At 48.0% G+C, this 22,546-nt stretch overlaps 1 protein-coding gene across 1 annotated transcript; it reads right to left on the bottom strand.

The window, feature by feature from the left end:
- Positions 1–1,113: 1,113 nt before the first annotated feature.
- Positions 1,114–13,659, bottom strand: LOC109746718 (nicotianamine aminotransferase 1). The gene is made up of 7 exons (XM_020305821.4): positions 13,161–13,659; positions 12,247–12,586; positions 11,936–12,154; positions 11,409–11,468; positions 1,663–1,818; positions 1,480–1,573; positions 1,114–1,347 (listed from the first exon to the last, which is right to left on the bottom strand). Exons 1-7 carry the CDS (start codon positions 13,436–13,438, stop codon positions 1,226–1,228), a joined length of 1,269 nt encoding a protein of 422 aa, XP_020161410.1. The 5' UTR covers positions 13,439–13,659; the 3' UTR covers positions 1,114–1,225.
- Positions 13,660–22,546: the final 8,887 nt, after the last annotated feature.

Raw genomic sequence — 22,546 nt, 5'->3', positions numbered from 1 at the left:
CACTATATAAAGGGGTCTTCTTCTCCAAGAAGACTTACCTCTTCCATCCCCAAACTCCATTGTTGCTCCAAGCTCCATTTTCGCCCGATCTCTCTCCCTAGCCAATCAAACTTGTTGATTTTCTAGGGATTGGTTGAGAAGGCCCGGATCTACACTTCCACCAAGAGAAATTTGATTCCCCCCACTAATCCCTTGCGGATCTTGTTACCCTTGGGTGTTTGAGCACCCTAGACGGTTGAGGTCACCTCGGAGCCATAGTCCATAGTGGTGAAGCTTCGTGGTGTCGTTGGGAGCCTTCAATTAAGTTGTGGAGATTGCCCCAACCTTGTTTGTAAAGGTTCGGTCGCCGCCTCCAAGGGCACCAATAGTGGAATCACGGCATCTCGCATTGTGTGAGGGCGTGAGGAGAATACGGTGGCCCTAGTGGCTTCTTGGGGAGCATTGTGCCTCCACACCGCTCCAACGGAGACGTACTTGTCCTCAAAAAGAAGGAACTTCGGTAACACATCCTCGTCTTCGCCGGCTCCACTCTTGGTTATTTCGTACCTTTACTTGTGCAAGTTTATATTGTGTTGCATCTGTTGCTTGCTTGTGTGCTTGTTGTTGTTGCATCATATAGGTTGCTCACCTAGTTGCATATCTAGACAACCTACTTTGATGCAAAGTTTAATTTGAGAAAGGAAAGGCTAAAAATTGTTAGTTGCCTATTCAACCCCCCCCCCTCTAGTCAACTATATCGATCCTTTCACAACCAGTGCCGCCACTCGAAGGGGCCGCCCCGCGTCAGCGCCTACAAGCGGAGGGGGAAGAGTGGCCCCGCCGCCGCCATGTCCACCGGGCTTTGCCCGGCGGAGCTCGCCGGCAGCGGCGGCGGGGAGGGAAGGAAGGCGGGGCGAGGTGCGCGGCAGCAGGAGATCCTCCCCGGCGCGTGCGGGCGCACCGCGGGAAGTGAGGGGAGGAGGAGGGGGAGGGGAGAGCGGGGCGGGCCGGGAGGAGCGCCCGACGGCCGGCGGCGGCGGGAGGGCAAGGCCACCGGCGGCGGCCGCGGGTGGGAAACCCTAGCGGGGGTCGCGGGGGAGCGGGGGTCGCGGGGGCCGCTCTTCCGACAGCACATTATTTTTCGGCAAACCCCTATATTATTTATTGGAAATGGTGTATAAGCCATTACTGAAACCCCAACAGGCATTGTGGAAAGTAACGCGGTGTTACCACCAACTCATGAACGCTAATTGGCCTGTGACTGATGCCTCCTGCAGAAAGACTTCACCCTTTCGAGCCCTTGCTTCAGTGTAGGTGGCTCCGAAGCAAAGGTGATGCGCAACCAGTTCCCCATGCCCAAGGATTTCCCTGCAAATGGCAGTTAGAGGTTGGGGCATCTCTCAAACAACATATGGAAAAGAATGGTGTGCTGAAAATATATCAACAGGGGTGTTTGCATCTCGACGTAAGCAGCTATTTGTCTGTTCTGCTACTGCATACCAGGCAACAGTATAACTGATTCCTCCTTCGCCAACTTGCTGCAGAAGTCTACGTCGTCACAAATGTCCGGCAATTGTGACACGTCCAGTTTTACCTGCAGAACATAGTGTTAGTCCACCTCCTTTCAACCTGCAACAATGTGAAGTTGCAAACATTGTTCTCTAATCTCTATATATGCCTTACCATCATAAAAAATGAGCCCTCTGGTTTGTGGGGACAGGTAATACACTTGATTTCGTTTACTGCATCGTAACATATCTCTGCAGTCTCCTTCAACAGCTTCACAATGTTGTTATAGAATTCATCATTTGTGTTCTTGATAATATGAGGAATAGCTCCCTGGTGCACGGACAAGACAACTTAGAAGATGTGATGTTTTTCAATCCTCTACAATGATGTCATGGGAACAATATGCACCCAAGTCACTACTGAAAATACTTGAAAATTGTCGGACATGAAACCATACTAGTTTGCTCTCTAAAGGTTTAATCTTGCTGGAACAGGTTAGGTACGGTGCTGATTATTTAAGCAGCAGGTGATTTCTTTTCAGCATAAAAAAGGCACCGCAAGTGTGTGATTTGCATGGACCACATCAGAGTGACAAACCAGTGCAATTAGTTGGTTTCTTAATCCACACAAAAGCGGAAAAAACGCATCATTGCATCTAGAGGTATTTGAAATGAGTAGATTTCACATAACTACGTATATTTCGCTGTAATTATCAGAAAAGTACTCATGTTGACTGTAATTCATCAAATTACACCTATTTTAGCACAAGGTTCCGATAAACTGCGTTATTGATGAATCCCAATAGTTGAAATGGACTCTCACATGTGAGAATTGCCTGTCGGTGTAACTGACATGTGACACGGCAGTAATAATCCAAAATATGCGAGGTTTCGTGAGATATGCAGTTTATCGACAATAATGAAAAACAGAAAGCACATTTAGCCAAAAAATATATACTACTCCGACACCAAACCTTTTGTTTGGTACTGCTTTCTGTTTGTTTGGTGGTGTGATAAACGAATTGGTGGTTGCACTAGGAGCATACATATGACCCAAAGTTTAATTTAGATACTTGTAAATATGCTATAATTAAATTCTAAATACATTGTTATGACCGGGCAGACTTATGCCCGTAGGAGGCCCACTGGGCAGGTTTAGTTAGGGGCTTAGCCCGCAAGTTATCTATTTTTATTTTCCATCGTGGTTATATATACTAGTGTTAGAATAAATCCGAGGCACGCGGGTCGATCCACCGAGGAACAAGCAATCACAGACAATGATGACACCGAGATTAGTTAACGAGGTTCGGCGAACTCGCCTACTCCTCGGGGCAATGACTACGGGCGCTCCTCCCTGAGATACCGCAACACCGGCCACCCGGGCGCCGGCACAAGCCGCCAGCACCCCCTTGCGAGCCTGTCGCTATCTAGTCGTCATGGGTTACAACGTGGGGTGCCTCCTCATATATAAGAGGCCAAGGGTACAACGTGTCCGACTCCGACACTACACGTATCCTACCCACACTACAACACCAAGTCCAAGCGTAACCCAACTAGTACAAAATATTCGACACAAACACAACAAACTCCACCTTGACGAATATTCTCCACCACCTTGAATTTGTCCATGCGTCAAACTTCCATGTACTCCGGACTTGTGTTGTCTTCTTCGTAACTTACTATGAGCTACTCGACGAGTCTACCCCAGACCCGCCGCCGCCGTGAGACCCCGCTGCTACTCCTGCAACTCCAGTCTCCGTGACTCCACCTGCAATAGTGCTCCCTTGCAACTTGTAAAGATGCGAAGCCGTCCTCTCTCCAATCATCACGGTCACCTTATCTTCCATGATTCTCATGGTCTTCCTATCCCGATCACAACGGAATACCATACCACCATCATGAAGAACACCAAGCGAAATTAGATTCCTCCTTAGCCCTGGCACATGCCTGACTCCCCGAAGCATCCGCTCAACTCCGTCAAACATCTTGATTTTGATGTCACCCACTCCAGCAATACGATAACCTGTGTCATCGCCCACATAGGCTAAACCAAACTCACCAGACTTGTACGAAGAGAACCACTCCTTGTTGGGTGTCGCATGAAAAGAGCAAGCTGAATCCAACATCCACGCTTCACCTTTGGTTGACCGCCTGTCTGATACTACGAGGACATCACTACTGCTGTCTGAGTCATCATCATGAGTTGCCACATTAGCACTTGCCCCACCATTGAGTTCTGGACAGTCCTTTCTCATATGTCCCCACTGCTTACACTTGTGACACTATATATTCTTTTTCTTTTTCTTGTTCTTCCCAGCCTCATATCCCTTCCGCCACTGCTCACCCTTGACTAGCAAACCTTCACCATGAGAGACTTCCACCGCGTTCTTCTTTCTCATATCATAAGATAGCAATGCCGCAGTAATATCCTCATTCTTGACGGTCTCCTTGCCGTGCGTCAAAGTGGTGATCAAATGGTCATAGGATAATGGCAACGAACAAAGAAGCAGAATTGCCCTATCCTCGTCGTCAACCGTTGCACCCAAGCGTGCTAGATCCGTCACGACTTGATTAAAGGCGTTCATATACTCCACAAGATCTGACCCCTCCTGCATCCTCATCCCATACAACTTTTGCTTCAGATACACCTTGGTCGTCGTAGTCTTGGACATAAACTGACTTTCCAGTTTCTCCCAGATCTTCTTCGGCGAATTCTCATCCATCACATGATAAATAACCTGGTCCGACAGACACAACCGTATAGTCCGGCTGCTTTCAGCTGTAACTCTTCCCAGTCATTTGCCTCCATCTTAGCTGGCTTGGCTTCCTGCAACAACGCCTTCAAGCATCCCTGTTGTGCCAACAAATCTTTCACCCTTGTCTGCCATAACCCAAAACTTCCAGTTCCGTTGAACTTCTCCACCTCAAACCTGGTACCCGATGACGTCATAGTTCTTTGTACGGCTGACTCCGTGAAAAATAACCGAGCAGTCTTCCCGTGATCCCCAAGTACACGAACGGAACCTCCGCGTACTACTAGCTGGTCTTCACGTGACGTAGCTCCTGTCTTGGCCCAACTTCCCCGATGCTAGCGAACTTGCTTTGCCTCAGCCCTTGCTTTCCAATGGATGATGCGTAGCCCCTGTTCAATCTGATGGATTTTCTCTCCGCTGATTGGATCTGTTGCCTCTTGTCTCATCGTACCAGCTGCCCTCCACAAGCTTTTATAGCCTACAACCCTACACGACTCCAAGCTGGAGACGGCTTCTCCCGGGACTCGGTCCCGTTTTTTTTCTCATAACAAATCTCACGTAGCTGTTGTATGCGTCCCGTTCCTGCCTTCCACCAGAGTCCGACGTGACCACGTGTGCGCGTATACCCGAGCAACCGAACAGATTCCAGCGCTTGGACCCAAGTGCCTCCTGCCGGCCTGCCGCTCGATAGGGCGCAACACACCTTGGCCAGCCGCGTGGTTCCCCTGGCTGCTTCCGTGCGTCGCCTAGCGCCAGGCCCGCGCCACCGCCCTGGATGCCTGCCCCGCGCGCCGCTTTAGTCGGATCCTCCTGCTGCGCAGCGGACGTATTACGCCGATTCCAATTGCTTCGATCTTCCACGTATCGATCCGTAGACTCATCCAACCTTGCTCATGATACCACACTTGTTAGAATAATTTCAAGGCACGCGGGTCGATTCATCGAGGAACAAGCAATCACAGACAATGATGACACCGAGATTTGTTAACGAGGTTTGGCGAACTCGCCTACTCCCCGGGGCAATGACTACGGCGCTCCTCCCCGAGATACCGCAACACCGGCCACCCGGGCACCGGCACAAGCCGCCAGCACCCTCTTGCGAGCCTGTCGCTATCTAGTCGTCATGGGTTACAACGTGGGGTGCCTCCTCATATATAAGAGGCCAAGGGTACAACGTGTCCGACTCCGACACTACACGTCCTACCCACACTACAACACCAAGTCCAAGCGTAACCCAACTAGTACAAAATATTCAACACAAACACAACAACTAGTTGCAAAACTCTATGACAATTAAGCAATAAGAATAAATCTATTGCCCAGCTCCCAAAGGAGCCGCCTAGCCGCCTCCTGCTCTTGCGCCGCCGCCTCCTCCCTCACGTACGACGGCGCCTGGCCGCCGGTGACCGCGAGCCTCGCCACGCCCAACCCCCTCCTTCTCATACAACCTACGCCCTAGACCTGGTAGGGTCCTAAGTTCCTAACTCCTATCAATTTGGTATCAGGTAGCTTGGGTCCGATCATGTCTGCTCCACCACCCACACCACCGCTGCCCACCACTGCCGCATCCCCCTCCCTCTCCACCGCGCCGCTGGCGCTTCCCACCGAGCCGCTCGGCTCCACCGCGGGGGCCTCCACTGGCCAGTCGCTGCCCGTCACTGGGCCGCCTGCCGCCATCTACTCCCCGGCGGAGATCACCGGGGTCCTTAATGACGTCGTCACCGCCGTCCAGGGCATCCGCCTCTACCTGGCCGGGCCTTACGGGCAGCCGTCGCCCTTGCTGCCGGCCGCCGCGACCGGGCCAGCCGCCCTGCCCTGGTACGCGGCCACCACGGCGCCGATCGGGCCTCTACACCACCACTGGCCCGGTCAGCCGCCGCCTGTCGTCGCCCCCTACTGGCAGCAGTGGCCGGCCCCGGCGATCGCCACGCCCCCGACGCCTCCCGGGTCCGGGCAGCAACAGCCCCAGCTACCGGCCCCACAGCCGCCCGCTGCCGCGCCTCAATGGCCACAGTGGCCGGCCCCGGCCCTCGCTACGCCCCCACGCCACCCGGGTCCGTGCCGCCGCGGCTGCCGGCCCCGCCACCGCCCAACACGGGGCCCGGGTCACCCCCGCAGGGAGGCGTACCGATCCAGCAAGTGCGCTTCCCGCCGTCGCCGTCCCCAATACCGGCCTGGCTGACCGGATCATCGCCGCCACCCGTCTACACGTCGGCTGGAGACCCGCCGGCACTCACTCTGCAGTTCGGCGATCCCTCTGGCTCGGCAGGGCACTCCACGGGCCGCGGCCATGCTGACCAGGCGCCCCAATCCTCGCTGCTCCGCACCTCCGAGCCAGTCGGCCACGGCGCTCCGACTCAGACACCACCGTGGTTTGCCAAATTGGACTTCGCCACCTATGAGGCTATGACGGCACGGAGGACCCCCTCAACTGGCTCAACCAGTGCGAGCAGTTCTTTCGCGGGCAGTGCACCCTCGCCTCGGAGCGTACCTGGCTCGCCTCCTACCACCTCCGCGGCGCGGCACCGACCTGGTACTACGCCCTCGAGCAGGACGAGGGCAGCATGCCCCCTTCGGAGCGCTTCTGCGAGCTCCGTCTCCTTCGTTTTGGGCCACCGATCCGCGGGAGCCGCCTGGCAGAGCTCGGCCGCCTTCCCTTCACCTCCACGGTTCAGGACTTCGCCGACCGTTTCCAGGCCCTGGCTTGCCACGCGTCGGGCGTGACGGCGCAGCAGCGGGCCGACCTCTTCGTCGATGGACTTCCGAATCACATCCGCATGGACGTGGAGCTTCGGGGCCCCCAGGATCTCCAGACGGCCATGTATTACGCCCGCGCCTTCGAGTGCCGCGCCCAGGCCATGCAGCCAGCGGGCCCAGCTCGAGGAGGCCGCCAGGCAGTCCCCCACACCGGGTCGGCCACCCCCGGCCGCTCCGGTGACCACCACCCCAGCCGCGGCGCGGCCCTTCCGTCGTCTCTCTCAGGCGGAGCAGCTGGAGCGTCGGCGCCTGGGACTTTGCTTTAACTGCGATAAGCCCTACGCGCCGGACCATGTCTGCCCGCGCCTCTTCTACCTGGAGACGGTCGACTACACCGAGGAGGACGCCCCGGCCGACGGGCTCGACGCGCTGCCGCCCCGAGCGGCTGCCGATGCCGCATCCGCGGCCGCCTCGGCGACGACCCTCGTGGTCTCGCTCCATGCGCTTGCCAGCATCCGCGATGAGCGGACCATGCTCTTGCCCGTAATGATACACGGCGAGCGCATGGTGGCCCTTTTGGATACGGGCTCCACACATAACTTCCTGCCAGAGGCTACCAAGCGCCGCTTAGCGCTGCAACCGACGGGCGGGGAGCAACTTCGGGTCACGGTGGCCAACGGCGATCGTCTTCGGTGTCATGGGCTCGCGCGGAACGTGCCCATCACCATCGGTGACGAGCACTTCACCATCACGTGCGCGGGCATCGACTTGGGCTGCTTCGACTTCATCCTTGGTGTCGACTTCCTGCGGACCCTCGGTCCCATCCTCTAGGACTTCGACGCCTTGATGATGTCTTTCTGGCGTCTCGGCCGCCGCGTCCGATGGGTGGGCGTTGGGGGCGCCTCACCGTCGACGCCCCAGCTCCAGCTAGCGACGGCCACGACCGAGGCCGAGCACCCTCTATTGGATCACATCCTGCAGTAGCACGGCGACCTCTTCGACGAGCCGCGGGGCCTCCCGCCAGCCCGGGTGTACGCTCACCGTATTCATCTCCTGCCGGGCTCGGTGGCGGTCCGGCCATACCGCTATCCGTAGCTGCAGAAGGACGAGCTGGAGCGCCAGTGTGCACTCATGCTCGCCGCGGGCATCATCCGGATCTCCACATCGCCGTTTTCCGGGCCGGTCCTCCTCATCCGCAAGTCGAACGGCACGTGGCGCTTCTGCATCGACTACCGCACCCTTAATGCCCTGACACTTAAGGACAAGTTTCCTATTCCGGTGGTCGATGAGCTCCTGGATGAGCTACATGGGGCGCGCTTCTTCACCAAACTCGATCTTCGGTCGGGTTACCACCAGGTGCGCATGCACCCGGATGATATCGCCAAGACGGCGTTTCGGACTCATCACGGCCACTTCGAGTTCTTGGTCATGCCGTTTGGTCTCTCCAATGCACCGGCGACTTTTCAGGCTCTGATGAACGACGTCCTCCGCCCCTACTTGCGCCGGTTTGTGCTCGTGTTTTTTGATGATATTCTTATCTATAGCGCCTCGTGGGCGGAGCACCTTCAGCACGTCGCCATCGTCTTCAACGAGCTTCGAGCGCATCATCTTCATCTTAAGCGCTCGAAGTGCTCGTTCGGGACGCCTTCCGTCGCCTACCTCGGCCACGTCATCTCGGCCGAGGGGGTGGCCATGGACGCCGACAAGGTGGCGGCCGTCGCCGCCTGGCCGACCCCGCATTCACCGCGGGCTCTTCACGGATTTCTGGGCCTCGCGGGGTACTATCGGAAATTTATCCGGGAGTTCGGCCTCATCGCGTCTCCACTCACGCGCCTACTCCGTCGCGACGCCTTTGCCTGGGATGAGGAGGCGACTGTGGCGTTCGAGGCCCTCAAGGGGGCCCTCACGACAGGGCCCGTCCTTCAGATGCCGGACTTCGACCGGCCGTTCATCGTCGACCGCGACGCTTCCGGTGCCGGGTTCGGCGCCGTCCTTCATCAGGGCGATGGACCCCTCGCCTTCTTCAGTAGGCCCTTCGCCGCGCGCCATCTTAAGCTCACGGCTTATGAGCACGAGCTCATTGGATTGGTGCAGGCGGTGCGCCATTGGCGGCCCTATCTGTGGGGTCGGTCTTTCCGGATTCGCACGGACCACTACAGCCTCAAGTTCTTGTTGGACCATAGGCTCTCGACCGTGCCGCGGCACCAGTGGATCAGCAAGCTCTTCGTTCGATTTCACCGTCGAGTACCGGCCGGGCCGCCTGAACACCGTGGCCGACGCCCTGTCTCGCCGCGACGCCGACCACGACACCACCGTTGGCGACTCTGAGGGGGCGGCGCCCTGCATCCGCTCGGGGCCTACTTTCGCTCTCTTCACCGACATCCGCCGGGCGACTGCGGCCGCGCCGGACGCCCTCCTCCTTCAGCAGCAGCTGGCTGCGGGTGAGCTTGAGGAGCCGTGGCGCCTTGCCGACGGGTTGCTTCTTCATGGGCGCCGGGTCTTCGTGCCGGCGCATGACGATCTCCATCACCAGGTGCTGCTGCTGGCCCACTCGGCGGGCCATGAGGGTGTGCATAAAACCCTCCATCGTCTCCGCGCCGACTTCTACATTCCCGGTGATCGGGCCCTGGTCCGTGACTGGGTCCGGTCTTGTGTGACGTGCCAGCGTAATAAGACGGAGACACTCAGGCCAGCTAGTCTGCTTCAGCCCTTGGAGGTGTCGTCTCAGGTCTAGGTGGATATCTCCATGGACTTCATCGAGGGCCTCCCCAAGGTGGGCGGCAAATCGGTCATTCTCACAGTGATCGACCGCTTCTCCAAGTATGCTCACTTCATCGCGCTCGGTCATCCCTACACTGCTGCATCTGTGGCCCGTGCCTTCTTCGACGGCATCGTCCGCCTCTACGGGTTTCCCTCTTCAATCGTCAGCGATCGAGACCCGGTGTTCACCGGCCATGTCTGGCGCGATCTCTTCCGGTTGGCGGGCGTGAAGCTCCGCCTGAGCACGGCCTTCCATCCTCAAACGGACGGCCAATCCGAGGTTGTCAACAAGGTGATTGCCATGTATTTGCGTTGTGTCACAGGTGATCGTCCTCGCGCTTGGGTGGATTGGCTCTCGTGGGCGGAGTACTGCTACAACACCTCCTATCACTCCGCCCTACGCGCCACTCCATTTGAGGTGGTCTACGGCCGGCCGGCCCCGCCCATACTGCCGGTTGATCCGGCGACGGCTTGGACGGAGGTGGCCGGTGATCTTATGCGGCGCCGTGATGAGATGTTGGACGAGGTCCAGCAACGCCTCCTTCAGGCCCATCAGTTGGCCAAGCACTACTACGACGACCACCATAGCGAGGGGGAGTTCGCGGTGGGTGATTGGGTTTGGCTGCGTCTCCTCCATCGCTCTACGCAGTCACTGGACCCATGCGCGAAGCGCAAGCTGGGTCCTCGCTACGCCGGGCCCTTTGCTGTCTTGGAGCGCATCGGGAAGGTGGCCTACCGTCTTCAGCTTCCGGCCGGTGCCCGCATCCATGACGTCTTCCATGTGGGGCTGCTGAAGCCTTTCCGTGGGGAGCCACCTGCGGCCCCTCCAGCGCTTCCTCCGGTCTTCGACGGGCGTCTCCTTCCGGAACCGGAGAAGGTCTTGAAGGCCCAGCTACGTCGCGGGGTGTGGTATGTGTTGATTTTGTGGGCTGGACTTCCAGAGGAGGACGCTACTTGGGAGCAGCGCGACGAGTTCCGCCAGCACTACCCAGACTTCCAGCTCGAGGACGATCTGTTTGCGCATGCGGGGAGAGATGTTATGACCGGGCAGACTTATGCCCGTAGGAGGCCCACTGGGCAGGTTTAGTTAGGGGCTTAGCCCGCAAGTTATCTATTTTTATTTTCCATCGTGGTTATATATACTAGTTGTAAAACTCTATGACAATCAAGCAATAAGAATAAATCTATTGCCCGGCTCCCAAAGGAGCCGGACCCTAACCCTAGCCGCCTCCTGCTCTTGAGCCGCCGCCTCCTCCCTCGCGCACGACGGCCCCTGGCCGCCGGCGACCGCGAGCCTCGCCACGCTCAACCCCCTCCTTCCCCTACAACCTACGCCCTGGACCCGGTAGGGTCCTAGCTCCTACCATAAATAGTTTTTAAAACCTTTTTAGGGGGTTTTTTTGTTTACTTTTCAAACCACACATTTCATCAAAAGTATTAAAGAACGACACATTTGCCAGGAAAACGCAAACTGTGGCTGCTGGATGGTAAGTCCCACCTGTTAGATTCAATCTGATAAAATAGGAACCAGTGCATGTGTGATTTACTGAAATGTTAATAAGATATACATAGATGCAACTCTCACTGCGTATTCCGTGTAAACACAAAGATTGTGCATCAACGAATTGTCCTTCAAATACCTATGCTAAAGCGGAGCACCTAGATATCATATAAAGGTGATGAAATGACTGACATCACACTGTTGACTAACCTGAATAAATGTTGCAGGACCTGATATTATACTTACGAAGCTTCTGAGTGAATCAACAACCTAATAATGGACACATCAGAGAAAATTCAGTTAAATATCAAAAAATCAATAAAAGGTACTCCCTCCAATCCATATTACTTGTCGCTCAAACGGATGTATCTAGTAGCATTGCAATACGTCTAGATAACTTAGGCTGTAGCGTGTTGAGTTTTCCATTGATACTTTTGGAAGATAACTCAAACGTGGTAAAATGATTAAGAGAAAAAATGCTATAATATATCTTCAGCCTTACGACAGCGTATATGACTGACAAATTAAAGTTCGAGTTGGTGGAACAACTCATCCTCATAGGAAATTTTAGAGGAACGAACATGCAGGACGTGCTAACTGCATTATCTTACCTCACATTATCTTACCAATAGGAAGTTAGTAAGAATAATACAACTCTGTTACAAGTATAAACATCCTGAAGTGAACAAAATTAATAAATTTACAAACAGATGCACTTAGATATTACTAAGAATCACCTTAGTTTTTCTCAGAATGCCTTTAGGGTCACAGGTTGCTATCCAACCAAGCCTCCAGCCAGGTACAGCCCATCTCTTCGATATAGCTCCCAAAGTGATTACCGGAACAGTCTCTCCAAAAACACCCATTGGCACAAAAGGTGTGGTACCATAGACAAGGTGACCATATACTTCATCAGCAATGACTAAAATACCGAGCTTGCTTGCTATATCTGCAATCTAATTTAACATGGAAGCAAGCAAATAACCTCTATTACAACAAATAAAATGAGAAAAAAGGTTACCAAGCTCTGTACAAACGCTATACTAACCTTGGCCAAATGTTCGTAGGTATACACACTACCACATGGGTTGTTGGGGTTGGTAATCACAATTGCAACAGTATTCCCATCTGCGAGAGCTTCAACAGCTTCCAAATCAACCTCCCATCCTCTCTCCGGGAGAAGATTATAATGCCGTACTTCCATCCTATGAAAGACTGCATGTGCTTCGTGTTTTGGGTAACCAGGCATTGGCAGCAATATGTTGACGCCTGCTTGGCCAAAAACAGACATCACAGTCTCGATTGCTTGGCTACCTCCACAAGTGAGGAAAATATCATCATGGGAAATCATGTATGGAAGATCACGGGATAGATACTCGGCAACAGCTCTGCGTTTCAACAGACAGTGTCAATACAAGTAACACAGCACATATATATTACTGAAACAGCACACATGGAGGATTTTCATGCACAATCGTACTGTGAAGAACACTGTTCTGAAGATGCACATAACAGGATCGAGTGTGACGACTCACATTTATGTTGTACAATAGATCATATATGTAAACTGTTTCCTTATCACAGATTTCATTCACAGTAATGGAACTTGGGAGTGATCTATAATGTTTAGAATTGTTCACTTGATGGATATGTGATCTGGGGAAGCTGCTGAAGACAAACCAAATCATTGGAATTGAAACGGATAAGGGGGGAATCACATGCAAGATTGATATAGGCCAAAGTAGGTCTGTGGTCTGAAGTCTGAACTATGTGAACTCTCCATGACAAACCTATACATATCAGCTAGCATCAGCTCACAAACTAATCTAGGACCTAGCAATAGCAATAGCAGTCACTCTGTAGTCTGTAGCTCTTCATTCATTCAGTTCAAGGGACAATGGCAATCCACATGATATGTTCTGAAAGGGACAATGGCAAACGAGAGAGACGGGGCACACAGACCTGCGAGCGGGGAGGCCAGTGGCGGGGGTGGGGTACCCGTTGTACTCGCCGGAGCGCACGGCCGCGACGAGGGCCTCCTCCGCCTCGGGCGCGGTGCGGAAGGAGGGTGCGGAGGAGGGGTCGCCGTGGCTCAGCGGGATCACGGGCCGCGGGCCGCGCTCGTCCAGGCAGGCGTGCACCTGGAGGAGGGCCTTCTGGATGCTCCTCTCGCCGGCGGCCGCCAAGGTCGGGTTCGGGGCCGCGAAGCGCCACTGCGTGCTCCTCCCGCCGTCTTCCATCGCCGGAGCAGCCCTCGGGGCGAGGAGCCGATGCTTCAGTTCAGATGGCGAGTAGCTTTGTCGTCGGCGTTGTTGTTGTGTGAGGACTGAGGTGGTGCAGGCGAGAAGGAAGGATGTGTTGGAGAAGATGGTCGGAAGTATAGTCGCCGACGGTGCTCTGTTCTACTCCCTCCGTCCTTTTTGACACTACACTGTGTAGAAAATGCTCTATATTATGAGTCAGAGGGAGTGCTTGTTGCTCGAGTTGGTCCTCTCTCTCTCTGTCACCTGCTCGTTGGCCGTGGCCGTGGCCGTTCCGTCCCGGCCACCTTCCTCTCTTGTCCTCACCTCACCTCTGTGCATTCCGAGGCCAGCAACGGGGCCCACTCCTGACTATTTTTTGACAATTATTACTCCTGGCAGGAGAGCTGCGCTCCCACTCCTCACTAGCTAACCACGTGTTTTTATCTGGAAGGCTACTGACAAAGATTTTGATCTGAAACACGAACAACATATCCACTCTCTCTCCCACACTCTCTCTCTCATTGTTGGGCTTTATCCATATACCCCTTCCATTTCAAAATAAGTGTCTTCATTTTTCACTAACTTTAGTATAGAGTTATACTAAAATTGAAACATTTATTTTGGGACGAAGGGCCATTCTCTCTCTCCCACCCCCTCTCTTCTTTTTCCGGAAGCAACTGACCAGGCCAGCCCAGCTAAAACACGCTGCAGGGCCCCTATACCCTCGCGGCGATTACTATTTGACATGCGGGTCGCTGGATAGCAACCCAGCGCATACCCTCCCCATGTGTCATGTACTCGGTATGGGGTGGTCCATACTTTTTTCCTCACCGGTTTTGAAAAGGGACAAGAAACTTCCATGAAACGTTTTCATTTTCGCCCGGTTTTCTTTTATTATTTTTTATTTTTTTATTTTTCATTTCTTGACATTTTCTGGAATTTATGAATGATTTTGAATTTAAAAACAATTTTGCAATTCGTGATCCAATTTTTAATTCACGAACATTTCTTCTAAGCTTGTGATTTTTTTCATTTACTTGCATTCTTCTGAATTTGCAAACATTTTTCTTTTCATTTACTTGCATTCTTCTTAATTTTCCAACATTTTTCTCATAGTCATAACAATTTTCCAACTCAAGAACATTTTTCGAATTTCATGATCATTTTTTGAAATCAAGAATATTTCTCAAAATCTAGTACAGCTTTTGAAATTACGAATAATTTTTGAATACGATAACATTTTTGTATATCCGCAAACATTGTTCTTAAATAGAGTAACTTTTTTGAATCCATGAATATTTTTTAAGAATTGAAATATTTTTGGACCCCATGAATATTTTTTCCATGCCCGTGAACATTATTTGAAATCATGGACTTTCTTTGAATACGCAAACATTTATCATTTTTTAATTAGAGGACATTTTTTAATTCTAAATCATTTTTCATTCACAGACAATTGTATTAATTCATGGAATATTTTTAATTTCGAGGATTTATTTTTAAATTCATGTCTCTTTTTACAAACTAACGAACATTTTTTTGAAAGTCTTTAACATTTTTGCAACTTCGTGATTTGTTTTTGGAAATGATAAATATTTTATGTAACCATGAATTTTTTGAAATTCATACACATTTTCTTGCATACGTAGACATGTGTTTTGGATCCACAAACATTTTTTCATATAAGAGAACATTTTTGAATCCGTGAACATTTTTCAAAATGCGGAAAAACATTGAGTACATGCTTATTTTCCCAAATTCCCGAAAAGTATTATAAATTTGTTTAAAAGTTGAAGATTTTCTAAGTAATGAATTATTATAAAGAAGAAAAATAAAAAAGGAAAAGGCAAAAAAATGAAATAGAAATATCTGGGTACTCTTGCATAGCCCATAGGCCGGCCCGGAAGTGTGCGGTGCGTTTACATTTCTTGGGTTACTGGACCAGCCAAACAACGCTCGCACATGTCCCCGCACGCTCGCTCGCGGACAACAATCCTTATTTGGCGAGAGCAACTAGTAGACGAGCGCTCCTTCAGGAACCTTGCAACGATCACTTGTGATGAACTGAAAAGCACGCCACTTGGCGCGCACTCACCCGCCGCCACGTGTCGCGCGCTCCCTCCCGATTTTGTTTATTTTTCACACGCGTTTTTGGATTTTTAGATGGTTTTTTTTTCTTCTTGAATTTTTTGGTTTTTCATCGGTCTTTCGTAGCTTTTCAAGATAAAACGCACCGTTTAAGAGATAAAACGTTTTGAATAAATGGATTTACGAAAAAAGGAAAACTCCTAGGTTGCGACAAGTGACGCACATGAAACGTGCCACTTGTCACAACCTAGGGAGGTGGCAGTAATCTTTCGAAGGAGTACACTTCAATTATTGATTTCGTTATTTGACGCTTCAGGCGCCCGTTATAGGCCATTTTGCTAGTGGGAGTCTGAAACCCACCCCCTGCCCCGCCGAACTGGGCCGGCCCGTTTAGATTAATTTGTCCTGCTAAAACAGCAAAACGTGCCCGTGAGGTGGGTTGACCGCGACTCGATCTCCCATTTATAATAATCTGCCATAACCACCTGAGTCACATCACCTCTTGTGATTACTTCTCCCTTTCTCTCTTTTCTTCTTCTTTCTTTTCTTCTTTTTTTTCAATTTTTCTTTTCTTACTTTCGTGAACTTTCCAAATCTGTGACTTTACATTTTCATAGGAAATTGTGAACTTTTTCCAGAAAACTAGAACCTTTTTTGATGAATTTTTAAGCATTTTTCAAAATTAGATAATTTTGTTTTAAAATCACTGAACTATTTTTACGAAGTTTTTAACTTTTTTTGAAACCGATCAATTGTTTTCAAATCGATGAACTTTTTTTTTGTTTGTGAAATTTTCTTGATCAATGAAATATTTTTCGTATTGGTGAACTTTGTTTGAAAATTCATGAACTTGTTTTCGAATCAATTTTTTTTTGAATTTCTGAACTTTTCTTGAAAGTCGATGAACTTGTTTTCAAATGTTTGTACTTTTTAAAAAATAGATAAACGTTTTTGCATATGAACTTTTTCAAATTTGTGAACATTTTCGAAAATTGATGATTTTGTTTTACAAAATCATGAACTTTTTTTTATACATGAACACTTTTCTAATTAGTGTTTTTTCTTAGAATTTTGTTCACATTGTCCCCCCAAAAAGATCAAGTTTTTTCTCAAATGTATGTGTAAGAAATAGCGCTGGTAGTTGTTAAATATTTTCAGGCTGTAATCAACCGCTACCTCTCATTAGCTGTAGCTCAAATCCTCACAGGAGTAAAGAAAAAGTTGAAAGTCCTTGTGCCGGGCCACCAGGTGCGCTAGTGGGCGCCAGTTCTCTGAACCGGCGCATAAAGCTCCGTATTGGAGCTTCCCTTGTGGACTCCCTGCTTCGCTCGCTCGCTGGCGCGTCGTTCCTTCGGTTCGCAAGGTCAATAAAAGTATTCACTGGACTAAAAAAATGAAAATTGTTCACAAATTTATAAATTAGTTCACAAAATTGAAAAGGTTCGAGGATTTTGCAGTTTCGAATAAAAGTACATCGATTTGAAAAATTTCATGGATTTTGCATTTTCATACTAAATTTCATGGATTTGAAAAAAGTTCATGAGTTTGAAAAAATTCACCGAATTTGAAAACAAATTAGTTAAAATTTGAAAAAGTTAATTATAATTGAAAAAGGTAACCCGGTTTCAAAAAAGTTCATAGAATGTATATTAGGGACCAGAGGGAGTTATTTGAAAAAAATCATGTATAAGGTAAATATTTCGAATGTATATGAATTTTGTTTATTGTATATGAAATAGTTTGAAATGTTCATGGTTTATAGATATATTATGTGGCATTATAATGTATTTCACATATGTTAAAAGTAAGTCAAATAATTTTCTCTTACATATATTAAACATATACAATGTTTATGGAAAAAGTAGAGATAAAAATTATTTGGAAGAAATGTTAATCATTCTATTTAAAAATTCTAATCACGTATTACAAATATTAAAATATGCTTCATAAATCTCGGAGTCCTCCTATATTTATTTTAGGTCCTTTGGCATATTTTTCACCTTCCAACATTACCTGGTATTACGCGGTAGGCCCCAAAACCCTTCCGATAACTCCAAAATGCTTCTAGTTTATCTAGAAACTATTTCTTTTATTACCAAAAAAAATTGGTAATATTTTCTCATGCTCCTAACTCCTATAGAACTCAACAGATCATAATCCCTTAAGCGTGTGACCCTGTTGGTTCAGTGAAATATATATATATATATATATATATATATATATATATATATATATATATATATATATATATATATATATTGTAAACAAAACTTCTTTTCGTTCAATGATCAACAACGGAACTTTGGACATCCATGTTGACCCCTATACTCACACGAATGATATTCGAGTCAGCCTTTGGTTGCTTCACGATGCTTTGCAAAACCTGAGACGAGATATATCGGCATCCCCGTGAGTCATACACATGCTCACTATATCGGTCTCCTCGTTACCCTTTTTTTCTTCTTCTCATTATTGTGTTTCGGCATCCCTATGAGCAATTCACCTATGTCTCCTGGCCAGACGATGATAGATGTTGTCACACCGGGTGGGTCCTAATAATATCTTTCCATAGTTGGAGGAGCAAATCCCACTCTTGAGCTACCTAGCCTCTTGTCTTACGTTTCCAATAAATCGGTAAGTTGTTATTATCATCATCGTGTTATGTATGGCGTTGGAACCACCCCAATGTGTATGTCCGGTATGAAGTGATTTGATACTCTCATGGTCTAAGGAACTGAGTATACATTAATTCTTCGTGTTATTGACTATAGACTTGTGACGATAACATCAAGTATAGCAATCAACTTCGGTCAATTCAACATGATCGTTCTACTAACATCATACTCTCAAAGTTGTCGCCATCCTTGTTACAGTTAACATATGCTAACGATCATGAAAACATATTCATCATGCAACACTTGAGCTAGTTCTAGAGGTGAGACTAGTAAGCATCTTTTACCGTTTATTACTCTACACGTACTTATGTTTTTTCCTATGAATCACATATTCAGAAACCATAGTAGCTATAGCATAGAATATAAACATTTAAATATAAAAATAAATAATACAATTATTATTACCTCTAGGACATATTTCCAACACACCTTTGGTGGGACGACCCATAGCAGAAGCGCTGGAGCGGTTTTAGGAAGCTGCCGTCACTGGTTTAGGAAGTTTCCACACAGTTTTTCTTTTCTGATGTTTTTTCTTCTTTTTTCGTGTCTGGTTTTCTAGTCTTGTGACAAACTTTTTGTTCCTTTTTTGATTTCGTTTTTTGCTAATTTTCTAAAGTTTATGAACTTTTTTTTTCAAATTTTACCACGAATATATTTTGAAAAGGTGAAAGTAGTTAAAAGCATTAATATGTTTCGAATTTGATATTTTTGAAATCCTCAAATATTTTTTGAAATTTCTGAAAAAGTAGTGAGCATTTTTATTAAAATTACAAACATTTTTCAAAAAGTTAGGATTTTCTCAAAAATTTCAATAAAATTTTGATTTTCCCAAATTCATGAAATTTTTATTTCCAATTAAGGCACATTTTCTTTAATTTGCAAATATTTTTAAAATCAATGAACATTTTTCAAATTCCTGAAAAAAATGTATTCAAGAACTTTTCTTATATTTTTATTAACATTACGCTGCCAACATTTTTTTAAATTAACCAACATTTTCAATTCACTATTTTTAAACTTGTATGTAGTGTGTAACAATAATAAAACAAAGGAAAACAAAACACAATTAGTATGTATCTGCTCCTAGCAAGCAAGATATGCGCTAGTAGGTTGGCCCACCCCACCAAGCTAGCGGCGAGTTCTGTGTGTGACCGCTTGATGTGTGTTGAAGCCCCAGCGGGCGGAGAGCACTCCAACACCGACATGTTCTGCATTCTAGGGCGGGAGCCTCTTTGCCTTTTTTCCCCTTTGGTTTTGTTGTTTCCTCTGTTCTATTGTACCGTCCATCCCAACCACAGCGTGTTATGCGGTGTGGAGTGTAGTACACGTATGATAGACATTGTAGTATAAGTGTGTTGTGTGGCATAACATAATTGTGCTTAATGAATCTTGCTCCACAGAGATGGCTCCATCTAAGGCACCGGGTGTACATGGTTTCACTGCCGATTTCTTCAAATGCACTGGAACATCATCGGTGATGATATAACAATGGCCATTTTGGATTTTCTAAACGGTAGTGAGCTACCCACGGGACTGAATGATAGTACCATAACCCTTATTCCCAAGGTACGCAACCCACAAAATATCACCCAATGTCGCCCTATAGCTCTCTGTCCATTCCTCTACAAAATCGATGCTAAAGCTAACACCACCCGGATGCAAAATATGATGGATGTCATTATAGGTACTGAACAAAGCACTTCTGCCCCAAGGCGTATGGTGGCATACGAGAGTATACATGCAATGAAGAAGAAGAGAAGGGGTAAAAAGCTTCATGTGCGATGAATTTAGATATGCTTAAAGCATTTAAAAGGGTGGAGTGATGTCTACTACACAACTTGTTCTTGTAGACTCGTGTTGGGCCTCCAAGCGCAGAGTTTTGTAGGACAATAGAAAATTTCCCTCAAGTGGATGACCTAAGGTTTATCAATCCATGGGAGGCGTAGGATGAAGATGGTCTCTCTCAAACAACCCTGCAACCAAATAACAGAGTCTCTTGTGTCCCCAACACACCAAATACAATGGTAAATTGTATAGGTGCACTAGTTCGGCGAAGAGATGGTGATACAAGTGTAGTAATGATAGTAGATATTGATTTTTATAATAGGAACAATAAAAAACAGCAAGATAGCAAGTAACAAAAGTGAGCACAAACGGGATTGCAATGCTTGAAAATTAGGCCTAGGGTTCATACTTTCACTAGTGCAATCTCTCAACAATGCTAATATAATTGGATCATATAACAATCCCTTAACGTGCGACAAAGAATCACTACAAAGTTCTTATCTAGCGGAGAACATAAGAAGAAATTGTTTGTAGGGTACGAAACCACCTCAAAGTTATCCTTTTCGATCGATCTATAGAGCTATTCCTATAAGTGTCACAAATAGCCCAAGATTTCGTACTAAAATAACACCATATGATACACATCCACCAACTCGAGTGTCACCTAGATACTCCAATGTCACCACGAACATCCGTGAGTTGATTATACGATCTGCATCAAACAATTTCAGATTCATAATACTCAAACCAACACAAAGAACTTCAAAGAGTGCCCCAAGATTTCTACCGGAGAAACAAGGATGAAAACGTGCATCAACCCCTATGCATAGATTACCCCAATGTCACCTTGGGAATCCACGAGTTGAGTGCCAAGACATACATCAAGTGCTCTCAAGTCCAACAAAGTATTCAATCCGATAAAAGTGAAATCTCAAAGGGAAAACTCAATTCATCACATCAACATAGAGAGGGGAAAACACCATATGATCCAACTATATTAACAAAGCTCGCGATACATCAAGATCGTGCCAAATCAAGAACACGAGAGAGATAGAGAGAGATCAAACACATAGCTACTGGTACAAACCCTCAGCCTCGAGGGTGGACTGCTCCCTCCTCATCATGGTGCCTGCCGGGATGATGAAGATGGCCTCCGGTAATGACTTCCCTCTCCGGCAGGGTGCCGGAACAGGGTCCAGATTGGTTTTTTGTGACTAGAGAGGCTTGCGGCGGCAGAACTTCTGATCTAGGGTTATTTCTGTGGGTTTTTGTATTTATAGGATTTTTTGGTGTCGGTCTCACGTCCAGATGGGCTTCGAGGGGCCCACTACCCACAAGGGTGAGCTAGCCCCCCAGCGTGCCCTGGTGCCTAGTGGGGCCCTCGTGGCTCTTCTGGTCCTCTCGCGAAGCTTCTAGTGTCTCTTTTCTTCCAAAAAATTGTCAAAAAGTTTCGCTGCATTTGGAGAACTTCGATTTCTGCACAAAAAACAACACCACGGTAGTTTTGCTGAAAACAGCGTCAGTCCAGGTTAGTTCAATTTAATTCATATAAAATTGCAGCAAAACCATATAAAATTGTTGTAAACATGGCATGAATACTTCATAAATTATAGATACGTTGGAGACTGATACGTCTCCAACGTATCCATAATTTTTGATTGTTCCATGCTATTATATTATCTATCTTGGATGTTTTATATGCATTAATATGCTATTTTATATCATTTTTAGGACAAACCTATTAACCTACTGCCTAGTGCCAGTTGTTGTTTTTCCCTTGTTTTGTCTTTTACATAAAATCAATACCAAACGGAGTCCAAACAGAACAAAACTTTTTGAGGATTTTTCTTGGACCAGAAGACAGACACGAATCTCGGGAAGAGGCCAGAAGACCCACGAGGGGGCCACAAGCCCTAGGGGCGGGGGCGCGCCCCCTAGGCTTGTGGGGCCCTCGCAGACCTTCTAACCCTAATCTATGCTCTATAAATACCCAAATATTCCCCTTACGTCAGAGGGCACTCCAAAAATACTTTTCCACTGCCGCAAACTTCTCTTCTCATGAGATCCCATCTTGGAGGGGGATTCGATCGCGGAGGGCCTCTACACTAACCTTGTTGCCCTTCCGATGATGTGTGAGTAATTTACCACAGACCTACGGGTCCATAGCTAGTAGCTAGATGGCTTATTCTCTCTCTATTTGATCTTCAATACAATGTTCTCCTCGATGTTCTTGAAGATCTGTTCGATGTAATCTTCTTTTGAGGTGTGTTTGTTGAGATCCGATGAATCGTGGATTTATGATCAGATTATCTAAGAATATTATCTGAGTCTTCTCTGAACTCTTTTATGCATGATTAAGATAGATTTGTATTTCTCTCCGATCTATCGATTTGGTTTGGCCAACTAGATTGGTTTTTCTTGCAATGGGAGAGGTGCTTTGTGATGGGTTCAATCTTGAGGTGTCCTCACCCAGTGACAGTAGGGGAAGCGAGGCACGTATTTGTATTGTTGCCATTAAGGATAAAAATATTGGTTTTTTACCATATTGATTGGATCT

Source organism: Aegilops tauschii, chromosome 7 (assembly GCF_002575655.3).
Source record: "Aegilops tauschii subsp. strangulata cultivar AL8/78 chromosome 7, Aet v6.0, whole genome shotgun sequence".
In the NCBI taxonomy this organism is placed as follows: Eukaryota; Viridiplantae; Streptophyta; class Magnoliopsida; order Poales; family Poaceae; genus Aegilops; species Aegilops tauschii.
This window is presented reverse-complemented; position numbering and strand designations above follow the sequence as displayed.

Excerpts from the sequence above, each read along its gene's own strand:
- LOC109746718 (XM_020305821.4), bottom strand. The coding sequence starts at position 13,438 with ATGGAAGACGGCGGGAGGAGCACGCAGTGGCGCTTCGCGGCCCCGAAC. Across the intron at positions 12,587-13,160 it reads ACTGGCCTCCCCGCTCGCAG|AGCTGTTGCCGAGTATCTAT; the intron begins GTCTGTGTGCCC and ends GTTGAAACGCAG. Across the intron at positions 1,348-1,479 it reads ATCAGTTATACTGTTGCCTG|GGAAATCCTTGGGCATGGGG; the intron begins GTATGCAGTAGC and ends TGCCATTTGCAG.